This window comes from Marmota marmota, unplaced genomic scaffold, assembly GCF_001458135.2.
Source record: "Marmota marmota marmota unplaced genomic scaffold, marMar, whole genome shotgun sequence".
Classification (NCBI taxonomy): Eukaryota; Metazoa; Chordata; class Mammalia; order Rodentia; family Sciuridae; genus Marmota; species Marmota marmota.
The window spans coordinates 27,817,156-27,829,792 of NW_026000026.1; the positions used below are offsets into that span (position 1 = coordinate 27,817,156).

Here is a 12,637-nt window from a genome sequence, read left to right on the forward strand (position 1 = left end):
GGGGGGGGGGGGGTCATAAGATCGGGGTGGAGGAATATCAAAAGCTGCTGGTGGTTGTAAAGGTCGAGGGGTCTGAGCCAAGCACTGTTGGAAGGGGGATCTCCATTTTTTCTAGTCACTGACCCCAGTCAACTCCCACAGTCCCCAGCCGAAGGGAGAAAGGCTGCGCTTGGATACTTTGTAGCCAGTGCTGAGCTGAGCACGAGGGCGGGTGCGCCGGGAGGAGCGCTTGCGCTCGGGGTGGGAAGGTGGCGGGGGAAGCTCCCGACTCAACTGCACAGGGAGGGGCTTACGCATCGGAGAGCTCTGCGGAGTAGGCATAGGGGTCTTCCTGGGACCGAGTCACCACCTTGAACTGGCGCCGGAGGAAACCGCCATAACGCTTCTGGTTATCCCACTTGAGCTTGGGACGGATGCGCCGCAAGAAGCCCCCGTAGCGTTTGTACAAGTCCTCGTGGCCCGCCCTTTCCCCGTCGCCGTCCCCCTCCCCGGCCACCTCTGAGCTCCTCTTGGGGTATTTGCGTAGAAAGCCCCCATAGCGCTTGACCTTGGCATCCTCCTCATCCAAGTCCAGCGCAGCAGCCTCCAGGGCGCCGTTGTTCAGCTGGGCACCCCCGGGCAGCTCGGCTTCCCCTCCGTCCCCAAACCCACCGGGGAAACCCCTGAGCTTCTCCTTTGTCAGGGTGCCAGGGAGAAGTTGGCTTCTCTCCGCCTCCTTCAGGAAGGGCCCCAGGAGCTTGGCCAGCTCGCTGTAGGCTCCTTCCAAGGCTGCCTGGCTCTCCAGATCGTCCTGGCCAGCAAGCCCAAGGGTGGACGGGTTGAGAAAAGACAGGAAGCCCTGACATCTCTCCCACTCCTCGGAGGGCAGCAGGGCGTCCTGGCATTCCAGAGAGCAAACCTGCAAAAGACCCCGGAGACCACAGTGGTAAGGTCACCCTCATCCAACTCTCAATTATTTTATTTTAATATACTGGTACTGGGGACAGAACCACTGAGCTACATTCCCAGCCCTTTTTATTCTTTATTTTGACACAGGATCTCACTAAATTTCCGAGGCCAGCCTTGAAATTGCAATCCTCCTGCTTCAGCCTCCTGAGTCGCTGGGAATACAGGCGTGCAGCACTGTGCCCGGCCCTAACAAATTATCAAAACACATGCTCTGAACATAGGGAGGCCCTATCTCTACATGAAATATAAAAAAGGGATGGGGAGCAGGGAAAGGTGGCACACACACCTGTAATCCCAGCGGGTAGGGGCGGGCTGAGGCAGGAGGACCACAGTTCAAAGCCAGCCTCAGCAACTTAACGAGGCACTAAGCAATTCAGTGAGACCCTGTCTCCAAATAAAATACAAAAAAGGGCTGGGGATGTGGCTCTGTGGTTAAGCACACCAGAGTTCAATCCCTGATGCGCCACACACACCCCCCCCACACACACACACACACAAAAAAAAACACATGCTCTGCCCCACCCTGGAGCCCCTTTTCCAATATCTGAAAAAATAAAAATGAGTGGCTTTGGCTAAGCACTTGGCCACCCATTTTAATGCTCCCAATGATGCATAAAGGTAGGTGCCTTTTGTGTCCGTGTGAAAGAAGAGAAAACAGACTTGGAGAGTTGAAACAGCTTTCCCAAGGACACGTGCCTACAGGTGGCAATGCCAAAATTGGACTCAAATTGATCGAAATCGATCTTCCCATAGAGCTCTGCGTGCTCCTCCAGAGGGAGAAGATGGTTCTCCTAACACTCTCAGGGTGTGAAGGATGCTGAGAACACTTGACAGGCACGGAGCAAGGCAGCATGCTGTAAAGAGCACGTGTGAGGGGTCTCAGAGGCTTCATCAAGGGTGGAGTTGGGGGGACACAGTATCTGCTTCATGGGGGGGGGTGACTATGAGGATGACCGCAGTGGTTGATGCTGCCCCTGGTGGTCTAATGCCACAAGTCCTCATGCTTCACCACCTGAGACTGTCTGGGCTCACAGAATTGCCCCCCTTTGGCAGAAAAGGAAATTGAGGCTCCAAGAGGGGTTTCCATAGTCAGAGAGCCAGAAAGGGACACCCTGGGCACATCTCCCCCAGGCCACCTGCCATCGTGGGTGAGGCACTGGGGAGAGTCTGCAGAGTAAAGGCTACAAGCCTGGCTGAGAGATGCCGAGACCCAGAAGAGGAAGCAAAGTTTAGAGCCTGTCACACAGATCCCAGCTGTTAGAGGTCGGGGAGACAGCTCTTTTCATGAGAGTGACTGGATTTAGAGGTGTCCATCAGCCTGGGGCTGGGGAGGGAGCAGCCCTGAAAAGGGAATGTAGATCTGCTGACTGCAAAGTCAGTGCTTCATGATTGACAGACACCCTCCCTGTTGCCAGGCATGCAGCTCCCTGGGAACCTGAATCTCTGTCTGGGCCAGAGGGAGCCCATGGCAGTGAGGTCTGGGGTGTGGATGGGAGCTGGACACAGCAGCCCCTGGTGCCTTGCCTTGTCCAGGGACAGGACAAGCCATGCACAAGGTTATGAGTACTGCGAGGGCACAGCTGCCCAGGCCTGGGACCTCCCCTCCCTGGGCTCCACACTCAGAAGGGCCTGGGCATCAGGAAGCTGGCCGGAAACCTACCAGGGGGTTGATGGGTTTGGGTCCATCCTGGGTCTTCACGGCACACCAGGCGCAGCGGGACAGGCAGTCTGCCGCGGCAGAGGGGAGAGCGAGGAGGCACGTGGCCATCACCAGCTCTGGCCACCCCATTCTCTTGTGCCTCTTCCTGCTGGGAAGGAAGAAAGCGAGGGTGGTGAAATCCAATCACCTGGTTCCAGGTGATCAATGCAAGCAATTGACAAGTGCTGAGTGCCTGCTGTATGCTAACACTTCAGCTCTGAGCGCCAACTGTAATTCCCTTGATGACATTTCAGGCTCCGTCCCACAAAGGCACAAGCTGTTCCCTCTGCCTTCTGCCAGAAAACCCTTCCTCTCCTCTTCTGTTACCTGTCACTTAGATCCTAGACTAGACATCACCTCTTCTGGGCAGCTTTCCCAGGCTAAATGAGATGCTCATCTTTCCTATTCTCCCAATCATTTGCATCTCTTCCATCAAAGCAATGTACTGCTTGATAATTAGCTGTGTGAGCCTTCAGAGTCTGGTTACATAAAGGCAGTGACCGTGTCTTGTCTTCTCTGTCATACTTGCTCTGCGTTCCTCAAACAGGCCAAGCTTGCTCCTGCCTCAGGGCCTTTGCACTTTCTTCTTCTCTGTCTGCAGTACTCTGACCTCAGATTTTCATAAGATTCCCTCTTTTGCGTGTTGAATGAGTTCAATGTGGCATGGCCAGAGAGGCATTTGCTGATCCCTGTGTCAGCTTCCTCCGTCTCCTCCTCTGTCATCTGCTTTGATTCCGTTACACTCACGGCCTTCCCTATTTATTTGATATTTGTTCACTTGGTGTGGTGCTTTGTTAGGCTCGGGCACGCTCCCCCTGTAGAATGTGCACCTCAAGGGACACAGATTGTACCCAGCTTCTTCTGTGCTATATCCTAGCACCTGAAAACCCTGGCCAGCACATAAGAGGCCTTCAATAAATACTCCCCCGACGAAGTGATGCTTCACCAATAGCTGCTAAAAACCACCCTTTCAGCCAACTCTTTTTATAATCCAAAGTGAAGACTCAAAGCCATTCAAATGGGCACTCAGTGCAATTCTGTCCTGAGTGCTCAGGTGTTTTGGGGGTGCAAAGATCCCATCTCCTGAGCCCCAGAACCCCATGCTGTAGCCTGTAGCTCCATTTACTGAGCCCTGCCACCCTGGGCCCTCACTCCATCACCTCATCCCACTCCTCACTGTGAGACAGGCACTTGTGATGCACGGATCCACCCCCACGTCCCGCCTGCTGGGGTGAAGCTGGGGTGCAAGGCCAGCCCACTTAGTGTCGCCAGGCCTAGAGCAACTTTCACTCATTGAGAGTGTGTCCCTCGTGAGGCCCAGGGCTGGCTGCCCGCACAGGACCCCTGACCTGTGTATTGAAATCAGCCCATCACCAGCTGAGAAGTGGTCCTGGAGAGACTGGAAGGATCTCCCAAGATCACACAGGGGTTCAGGGTGGGTCCCATCTGCTCCTGGAACGGGGACACCCAGAGTGGGAGACTCGGGGAAGTGGACTTGTGCCCACCTGCGTCTGCCTCCTGTCCCCGGGCTTCTCTATCAGCAGCTGAGCGGATTAGGGTTCCGGGTGAGCGAGCTGCAACATTTATATGGAGACACAAACAGGTGGCTCACACTTTCCCGGATGGCAGCCACGACTGGTGTGACACAGAGCCCCGGCCACCCTTGACGCCCTGGCTGGTGGCTTCCCGCTGTGCGTGGCTGCTGACATAGGCAGTCCCATGTCAATCTCGTGGGAATCTTGTCTCTCTCTCTCTCTGCTTCTCTGAGCCACACAGCTGTTCCCCCGCGCCCTTCCACCACACCAAGGCCCACATCCACAAAGGCCCAGAAACCATGGCGCCCGCTGACCCTGGGCTGAAACCTCGGAACCCAGGAGCCAAAATAAATTTCCCCTCCTCTCTGTTTTCTCAAGTGTTTTGTCACCGTGATGAAAAGCTGAGGAACTGAGACAGGTGGCTCTGAGCGACCTCAGGGGTTAGGTCCTACACACACAGACTCATGGCGTGAGCACTAGGTCACACCCACCCGACAGGTGAGGAACCGGAGCCTGCCAAGACTCCAGAGCTAGGAGGGGCTCCAGGCGAGAGATGCACCCAGGCAGTCCGGCTCCGGAGCTCTCCTTCTGGGCCAGCGGGTACTGCCCAGGCCCCTCGGTCCACCCCACGCAGCCTCCAAGCCTCCCTTCTGAAGCAGCCTCCAATCTTGTCCTCTTAGACACACTTCACAGGGCACTCAAGGGCTCCCCTGATCCAGAGGCAACATTTTCGAGGTGCTCACTGTGTGCTGGGCCCAAGCTCGGTCCTGCATGGATCTAGGGAAGGGGTCCTCGTGATGAGCCATAACTGGACTAGCGTTCTCCCCATTTTCCAGATGAGGAAGTGGAGGCCCAGAGAGGTTGTTTCATCTATCCAGGGCCTCCCAGCAGGTACACAGCACCCTCACAGACTGGCATGAGCTCTTGACCCAATGACCAATTCCCGACCCATGCCACCAATGCCGCTGCGCTGCTCCCCCAAACCTTTGCAACACCCCTGATTTCTTCTCCCTGGAAGCTTCTCTCACCCCACCCACCCCACTGACCACCTGGCTAAGTCCTACTCCCCCTTCAGATTCAGGCTCCACTCTGCTTCCCACCTGGATTAGGCCCCTCCTCTGAGATCCCACAGCCACCTGTGCTGGCCCTGTCCCATCATTACCTCTGAGCTTTCAAGTTCACTGCCTGGGGGCACTTTGTAAGTGCAAAGTCCCTGAGGTTGAGTGTGTGTGTGTGTGGGGGGGGGGGAGGATGGCAAGGAGACCAGGGTAGAGGAAGGGCAGAGTGGGGGAGATGGAGGTTGGAAAAGTGGAGGGGTGGGCAGAGGCTGGGTAGCGCTGCCCCCACGGCCAAGGTCCATCTGCAGCTGTTCTAAGTGCGGTAAGACCAAGGACGTTTGGTCCAGGCATGAGTGAGTGAACGAGTGGTGTCCCTGCACCTCGTCCAGGGCTGCAGTGAGAACAGGGGCACTGTGCCCGGTCACTGAGTACACAGGTGCCATTTTAAAACCTGCAAGAATTTTGTATTAAAATCAAAAATTTCAATTTCCAAAGCCTCTTTGAAAATCAAACTCCCTGGAGACATTGGGCTTGTGGTCCCCTATGGCAAGAGACACGTGCTACCTGGTCACCGCTGTCCCTGCTGAGCACCTGAGAGACAGTTGCAAGCCCCAAACAGCCAACTCCAGCAACTTGGAGAAGCAGAGTGGGGAGGGGGAGGGGAAGAGGCCTCCACTTCCTCCCGACCCACAGTAGGGTCCCCAAGTGAGGTTAGTGATGGGGGCTCAGACCCCAGCCCACCACTCACCACTGCTTTGGGAAAACCACTTATCGTCGCCGGGTCTCCATTTTCTCTGCTATGAAATGGGCCGATAATAAGGCCCCAGATGATTGTGCAGGAATGAAATGTGAGACTGTTATGAAGCACCAAGCATGCGCGTGGCACACAGTCGGTGCTTCAATAGTAAAGTACAGCTTTGGCCTGGTCTTACTTGGGCTGTAAGGGAAGGGGAGAGAGGAGCACAGAAAAGAGAGAACATAAAGCCCTGGCGGGCGGTAGGAACCGAATCAGTACCTGGATGAACTAATAGTCGTGGGCCCCTGGGACGTCAGTCCTGCTACTGCCACCAACTCCCAGGAACCTCGGAGGTGGGAGATTTTATTCCCATTCCACAGGCTTTCCACAGCTCCCCCAGGTCCAAAGTGGCTCAACCAGTGTGACCTGGTGGCCTGGAGATTTTTCTTAGCGATCTTGTTTCCTTTCCTTTGTAGCATAAATAAATGGTGAGCAGTGTCAGCTGGGCCCTGGGGAGAGCATTTCCACCTCTCTAATGGGGTTCTGCTGAGGGATGGAGCTTGGAGGTCAGAGGTCACAGACAGCCCTGCTTCTTGTCATCTCTGATTGGGGACGAACTTCATCCTTCTTCAGGGGGAGAAGTGGAAAAGTGGAAAGTGAACCCACTCGGCAAGTGTCAGGGAACTGGCGGAGGCCATGCTCAGCCCACCAAGAAAGGAGGGGCCCCTCTTGCAGGTGGGTGGACCGGGGGGCTCACAAAGAAAAATCCTGGGCTCTGGGCCGTTCCTGAAGCGTGTCCTCGGCCACCACCTCACCACTCAGCAACAGTCCAATAGGGAAACACGAGCTGATGGGAGCGAAGGGACTCTCCCCTAACAAGAAGCAAAGGACACTGAGGACTTGGCCACCTCCGTAATCCCACCAGCCTCTGTGGATGGACGCATCCTGTGGGCCTGTCCTCACCCACTGCCCAGCCTTGTGAGGACGTCTGTTTCCAGGGCTGTTCTCAGGCTGAGAGCAGGACTGATTGTTAAAGCAAGGATCACATGGCCCAGAAAGCCAGAAATATGTACTCCCTGTTCCTGGACAGATAAAGTGTGTGACCCTGCCTGCCTTAAGCTGATCACCGCGTTATGGTTCTGATGGTCTTTGGGGTCATTTGCTTGGCCCCCCCGGCATTTGCACTTATTACCCAATAATAAGCCCTGCCCTATGCCTCGTTAGTGTGGGCAGACCCTGGGCAGCTCCTGCCGGGAAGTCAGCGCACTGCATCTCCCCCACCATGAGTTCACAGCCCTTTCTGTCACTCCTGCTGCTGTCCCGGCCAGAACAGAGAGGACCTGGGCCGCTCGCCTGAGGACTTTCCTTTTCCTTAGGAGAGAAGGACATAGGCTGTGGGGTCAGAGAGACCCAGTGCCCTCTCTGTGACAAACCCCAGTCTTCGCATCTGCAAATGGGGGTGGGGGGTATCAGCTCTCCTCAGTGTCCCCTGAGACAGCAGCCTTTAAAGGGCCTGAAGTTCCTTGAAAGAGGACGGGTCTTCTGGCCTCTCCCCTCCTCGGTGATATTTCTACACGGGCGTCAGCCATGGGCTCAGAGGAGCAGCGAGTATTTTTATTAAAAAAGCCAGCACGGAATAATAATGGCTTGATTTAACGTCGCAATTATCTCTCTGAGCACTTTATCGCATATGATTATCCCTATTTGATAGAAGAGGAAATGGGAAAAGGTAGAAATGAAGTCACTTGTTTAAGGTCACATCATGAGTCAGGAGGGAAGTGGAGACAGAGCACTGGGACAGAGCACTCCCACACTGGCTGCAACTCCCCAGAGGAGCTGGCAGTGTCTCAGTGGTCCCCCAGGGACAGCCACCCTGCGGGCCAGCATGACTGGGCCACTGCCATGTCCCAGGCCCCCTGCATGCCAGATGGACCCCAGAGGTCAGGGACTAATATTATAGCTCAAGGTCTAGGGGCCAGTGCAGGTCCTGACGCAGTCCCTCCAAGGTCGCAGAGCACCGAGTGGCAGGGATGGAACTGGTCCAGGGCACCCTCCTTATCGGGCCAAGCCCTTTGCTATACATTTGATCTCAATTATTTTATTTTTGCCTCCAGTGGATGGGGTGCAATTAGCCCCATTTTCTAGGAAAAGAGAGGCTCAGAGAAGGGAAAGGATTCAGCCAAGGCCCAGAAACCAGGGAACAGCAGAATGAGGCAGAAGCACCCCAAGAAGTCACAGAGGCTCAGGTCCACACGAAGGTCTTCCTGATACCTGCCAAGCTCTCACATTCCTCAAGATGAAACCATTTCAGGAGATTTTACTTCAACATAAAATAGAAAGTGCATCTTTGTGGGTCTCCAGGGGGCAGGCAAAGATGGACCCGAGACAGAGAAACTGTGTCCTTATTAGGCGTTCGGGTCATTGACCCGATGGATGACCGACTAGCAGGGACGGGGCCCAGGTTCTGCACAGAAAGCAAAACCACCGCCTCGTGCAGCAACCCTCAAACCACAGGACGCAGGACAAGGGTCTCACCTCAAGGGTCAGACACATTTGCTGTGCAGAAGCCAAAGATAACGGTGGCCCTGACGCTGTGGTCAGGGTGTGATCACCAGCTGCAGGGTAAAGGGTGCTTTTCCAATGGCAGGATCTCTGTGGAATCCTCACCCTTTTGTCCTTTGTGCCATTAAGTGCTGGGGAGAAGGGCAAAGGAGGGCCACCAGGGAGATGAGGAGAGACGGAGGGAGGCGGAGAATAGAGACAGACACAGAGAGAGGGGCCAAAAGAGTGACATCCATGGGACTCACACAGCCAAGTCTAAAGACGCCTAGAAGAGCAGACAGAGGGGCAGCCGACCAGGACAGCAAATGCAGATGACAGAAAGAGGGGGGAGGCTGCATGGACGGGGAGGAGGGAGGTGACAGAACGAGGGACAGGGAGAGAGCGGGGAGGAAGCTGGCTTTGAATCAGGAGGCTGGCCTGCCGTGGGAGCCACAGATGTCCATAACTCCCCCCAGTCCTTTCCCCAAAGAGGCCAGAGACCCAGCCACATAATAACTGCTCAGTAAACACCCATCGAACTAAATTGAATCGCCCAGGAATAAGACAGGGGGCGAGGACAGTTCAAGCCACTGCATGGACAAACAGTCCCTGCAGCTTGTGGTCAACCGCTCTGGTCCGCAGAGTGCACTGGTGGACTGAGGGAGGAGCCCCGGCGCCAGGCCCCGAGGCTTTGTCTCTCCTGTGGAGAGCCTCAGCGGAGACTGGAGGTCCAGCATCAGAGGACCCCATCTCGAGGGGCTGACCTGGGTCCACCTGGCTGCCCCGGGCCGATGCTCACTGGCCGGCTCTGCCTCACAGAGACCCTCTGAGATTAACCCCCCTCTTCTAGGCTGCAATGAGAACGCTGAGGGGGGCGGCCTGGGGACCACGCTCTCTCAGGACGGCGCTGACATCAAACCAGCGGCTATTGATCCTTCGCAGAATGATGGATGGGGACTAATAAATACAGCGATTGTATAAGAATAACCCAGGGAGGAGGGCATGGGGCGGGCGGGGAGGATCGATCGGGAGGAGACCTGGTGGCCCAGATGCTGTGGATGGAGAAATGAGGTCCTCTGTTGAGGTGGACAGAAAAAAAATACAGGTGTTCGATCCGGTTTCCATCCAGAGCAGGATGGAGGGGGAAGGTGGAGGAGATCATGAAAGATGGAGGGGGAGGTCCAACCCTGCCATTTTAAAACTAAAGACTCAAACGGACTTGGCAGCATTTATTGAGTATCTACTGAATGCTGGGTGTATTCCAGTCTCCTAGTTATTGGAGCCTCACAATAACCTCAGGGAGTGAATAGTATTATTATCCTCATTGTCTAGGTGAGGAAGTTAAGACTCAGAGAAGGATAGCTACTGTCCCAAAGTCACGCAGCCAATGAGGGGTGGGATCTGGAGCTTGAACCCAGCACTGTCTCAGGTGTTGTCATTTAGATGCTCTATTATGGGAAATCCCTGGCTCTCAGGAGTTTCAAGAAACTGATGACCAATTCCTCAAACAGCCCAGAACCATTCCCCTGCCCGTTCCCCTGTCAACCTGTCAAAACGGACTGGGTCCCACCACACGGCCTCAGGAACCACCAAGACATCCCACTCCCAGCTGCCAGTGGAGACAGTGGAGACCAGGGATGTGCCTGCCCCCGTCACACCCAGCGCCAGCGGGGCAAAGCCGTGGGCTCAGAATCGTGTGGGTAAATGCGAACCTCCCCCGGGCAGCGCCACTCACCCGGCTGGGGCTGCTGCAGGAGCTCCCCACGCAGATCTCAAAGCCGGGAGGTGAATGACCTGGGAAAATAGAACAAAAGGCAAGGTGGGGTGGGCCTGGGGGGCGAAGGTGAGGGGAAGGAGGAGGAGGGTGCACCGCAGAGGGGTGGGGGCGCGTGGAGGCGAGGCCCCCGGGAGCACAGGAGCATTGACGTGGGGAGAGGCTTTGCAATGATCTCCACAGCAATGCCTGTCAAATCAGAAAGACAAGCCTGGTATGTTTTACCAGAAAGATGGTAACAAGGACTTTCAGTCTGTGGGAGGGGAACTGAAATGAGATCCAATAACCTAAAGAGCTTGTTTCCCCCGGGGAAGCTTGGAGGCTTAATTAAGGCGTATTTGTAAAGCTTGGGAGATTCTCAGAAAAAGACACTCAGGGAAAAGTAAGAGCTTGCAGAATTGTCTATGCAACCTTGAAGTTATCAACTGGCTTTGTTTCCTTTCTTTCTTTCTTTCTTTTTTTGTTTTTTTTAATTTTTCTTTCCTGAAGCTCACCGCTATTTGCCAGAGTCCAACTTCCAGATTCTATAGGACTTCCTTTGAATGTGGGCATCTTCACCAGAGAGCAAGTGGCTTTGATTTGGAGCTACCACCCCTGCCTAACTCAGCTGTCTCCGGCTGTAATTTACATGAAAGCAACAAGTCCTTTCAAAGTAAAATAGACATGAAAAATCCTGCTCAGCCTGGGTTTCCGGGCATCTTGTCATCGTTCCCCACCCCACAACTCCCTCCAACAAAACAACCCCAAACTTCATTCCGTGTAAAATTACATCAAAGGAGGCTGCTCACATCAGCACCTTATCAGCAATTAAAAGCCATCAGAAAAGAAGGCAAGGGCTGAACTTGGTGGTAACACTGATGTACATGATACATGGTAAATGCCAGCGCCCTGAATCTTATTAATGTCCCAAGCCCTTGTTCTCTAAGTCCAGCGAGGATCGCTGACCTTTAAAATCACCCTGATTAGCGAAACCTCTCTTGTCCTCCAGCGAGGGGCAACCCGTTTTCCCCGCACCCCGGAAATTGGCGTGGGAAACTCTGTGTGGCAGAAGGCAAGCAGAAGAAGACCCCCGTAACTGAAACCAAGGACCCCTCTGGGGAGACAGCTACCTGTGTCAAGCAGGACTGTTCAGGGAGAGGGAGATACCAAAGTGCAGCCAGCCCCTCTCCAATCTGGCTTTAGTAAACTGGCCTCAAAACTGTAACTCCCTTTCCAGACAATCAGACCCAAATCCGCAACCCCCAGCCCAAGCCCCTACCCTCTCCGGATGCAGAGGACCAGAGGTACCCAAATAAAACCAAGAGCAGGAATTCCAGCACTGCTTCCGGAACTCACCTGTGTGCTGCTTTGTTCCTGGGCGGCTTCTGGGGCAGCAGGTTGTGTGGTGGTGGCAGGTGGCTGGTCCCAGACTCAGGGGCTGCCCTGACTCCACCTCAGAGGTGCCAAGGAGGCAGCTGTGAGCCCCTTCGAGTGGCAGTCTGGTGCCTCGTCCCCCCTTTTATGGACTAGAGCCTCCCCCTGTCGCTCAGTCCTCGCTGAGCACAGGCTGCTGGGAGCCAATGGGGAAGTAGCTCAGAGCAGTCAAGAGCTCAGGCCCCCAGGCCCTTCCACTCAACTCCCGGCCGACACAATAGCTTCTCTTTCCGAGATGTGGAGGAGGAAGCAGCCGTGTTGGGGGGTGGGGGTGGATTCTGGGTGTAGTGCTGTTTGTCACTTGAAATCCGGCCACTTCAGCGTTGGAAGCGTTTCCAGGAGAGTGTCACAGGAAAAAAAAGAGACCGAGGTAGGGGAAGACAGAGACAGAAAGAGTTAGAGAAAAGACAGACCGGGAAAGAGAGGGAGAGAGCCAAGCAGAGACCCACAGCCAGGCGGGTACAGAGACAGATGGAGAGACAGAGAAACCGCAAAATAGAACTGGAAACAGAGAGAGAGACCTGGGAGCCTGGCAGACAAAGCTGGGGAGATAGAGAGAGACCAAGACCCAGGGGATGGGATGGGGACACACAGGCACAGGTGGAAACAGAGAGGGATGCAAACACAGGGTGGAGGGACTAACTGGGGTGCAGAAGCCGAGAGCCTCCTGATAATGAAGAGGGAGGGGATGGGAACAGCAGAGGAAGCCGGCAGACACGTGTGTCGCCCTGTGTCAGCGCCGTGGCAGCGCCTCGCCGGCTGTGGCATGCGTGTGCTGGAATGTTTTCGTGTGCGCATGTTGCCTGAAAGTGCCAGTTGACTCCGGTACATGCCCAAGCCCGGGCCAGGCACACTACTCCTGGCAGAAGCTGTCTTTCCCGAAGCCAGAAGCTGGGGTTGAGCTTTCTCTGGCAGAGATGCAAAAGGCGTCCC

General features: G+C 55.1%; 1 protein-coding gene across 4 annotated transcripts; it reads right to left on the reverse strand.

The window, feature by feature from the left end:
- Nucleotides 1-6: 6 nt before the first annotated feature.
- Nucleotides 7-12,142, reverse strand: Pdyn (prodynorphin). 4 transcript variants are annotated; one of them, XM_048811204.1, is made up of 4 exons: nt 11,627-12,142; nt 10,253-10,311; nt 2,609-2,753; nt 7-898 (listed from the first exon to the last, which is right to left on the reverse strand). In XM_048811204.1, the coding sequence occupies exons 3-4, from the start codon at nt 2,735-2,737 to the stop codon at nt 290-292; spliced, it is 738 nt and encodes a 245-aa protein (XP_048667161.1). In that variant the 5' UTR covers nt 2,738-2,753; nt 10,253-10,311; nt 11,627-12,142; the 3' UTR covers nt 7-289. The 4 variants fall into 4 exon arrangements, with proteins under 4 accessions (XP_048667161.1, XP_048667160.1, XP_015361524.1 ...); XM_048811203.1 differs by having other exon boundaries at nt 2,609-2,756; nt 11,627-12,138; XM_015506038.2 differs by lacking the exon at nt 10,253-10,311.
- Nucleotides 12,143-12,637: the final 495 nt, after the last annotated feature.

Coding starts and splice junctions, on each gene's coding strand:
- Pdyn (XM_015506038.2), bottom strand. CDS start 2,737: ATGGGGTGGCCAGAGCTGGTGATGGCCACGTGCCTCCTCGCTCTCCCC. Junction 899..2,608: donor CCAAACCCATCAACCCCCTG/GTAGGTTTCCGG, acceptor GGTCTTTTGCAG/GTTTGCTCTCTGGAATGCCA.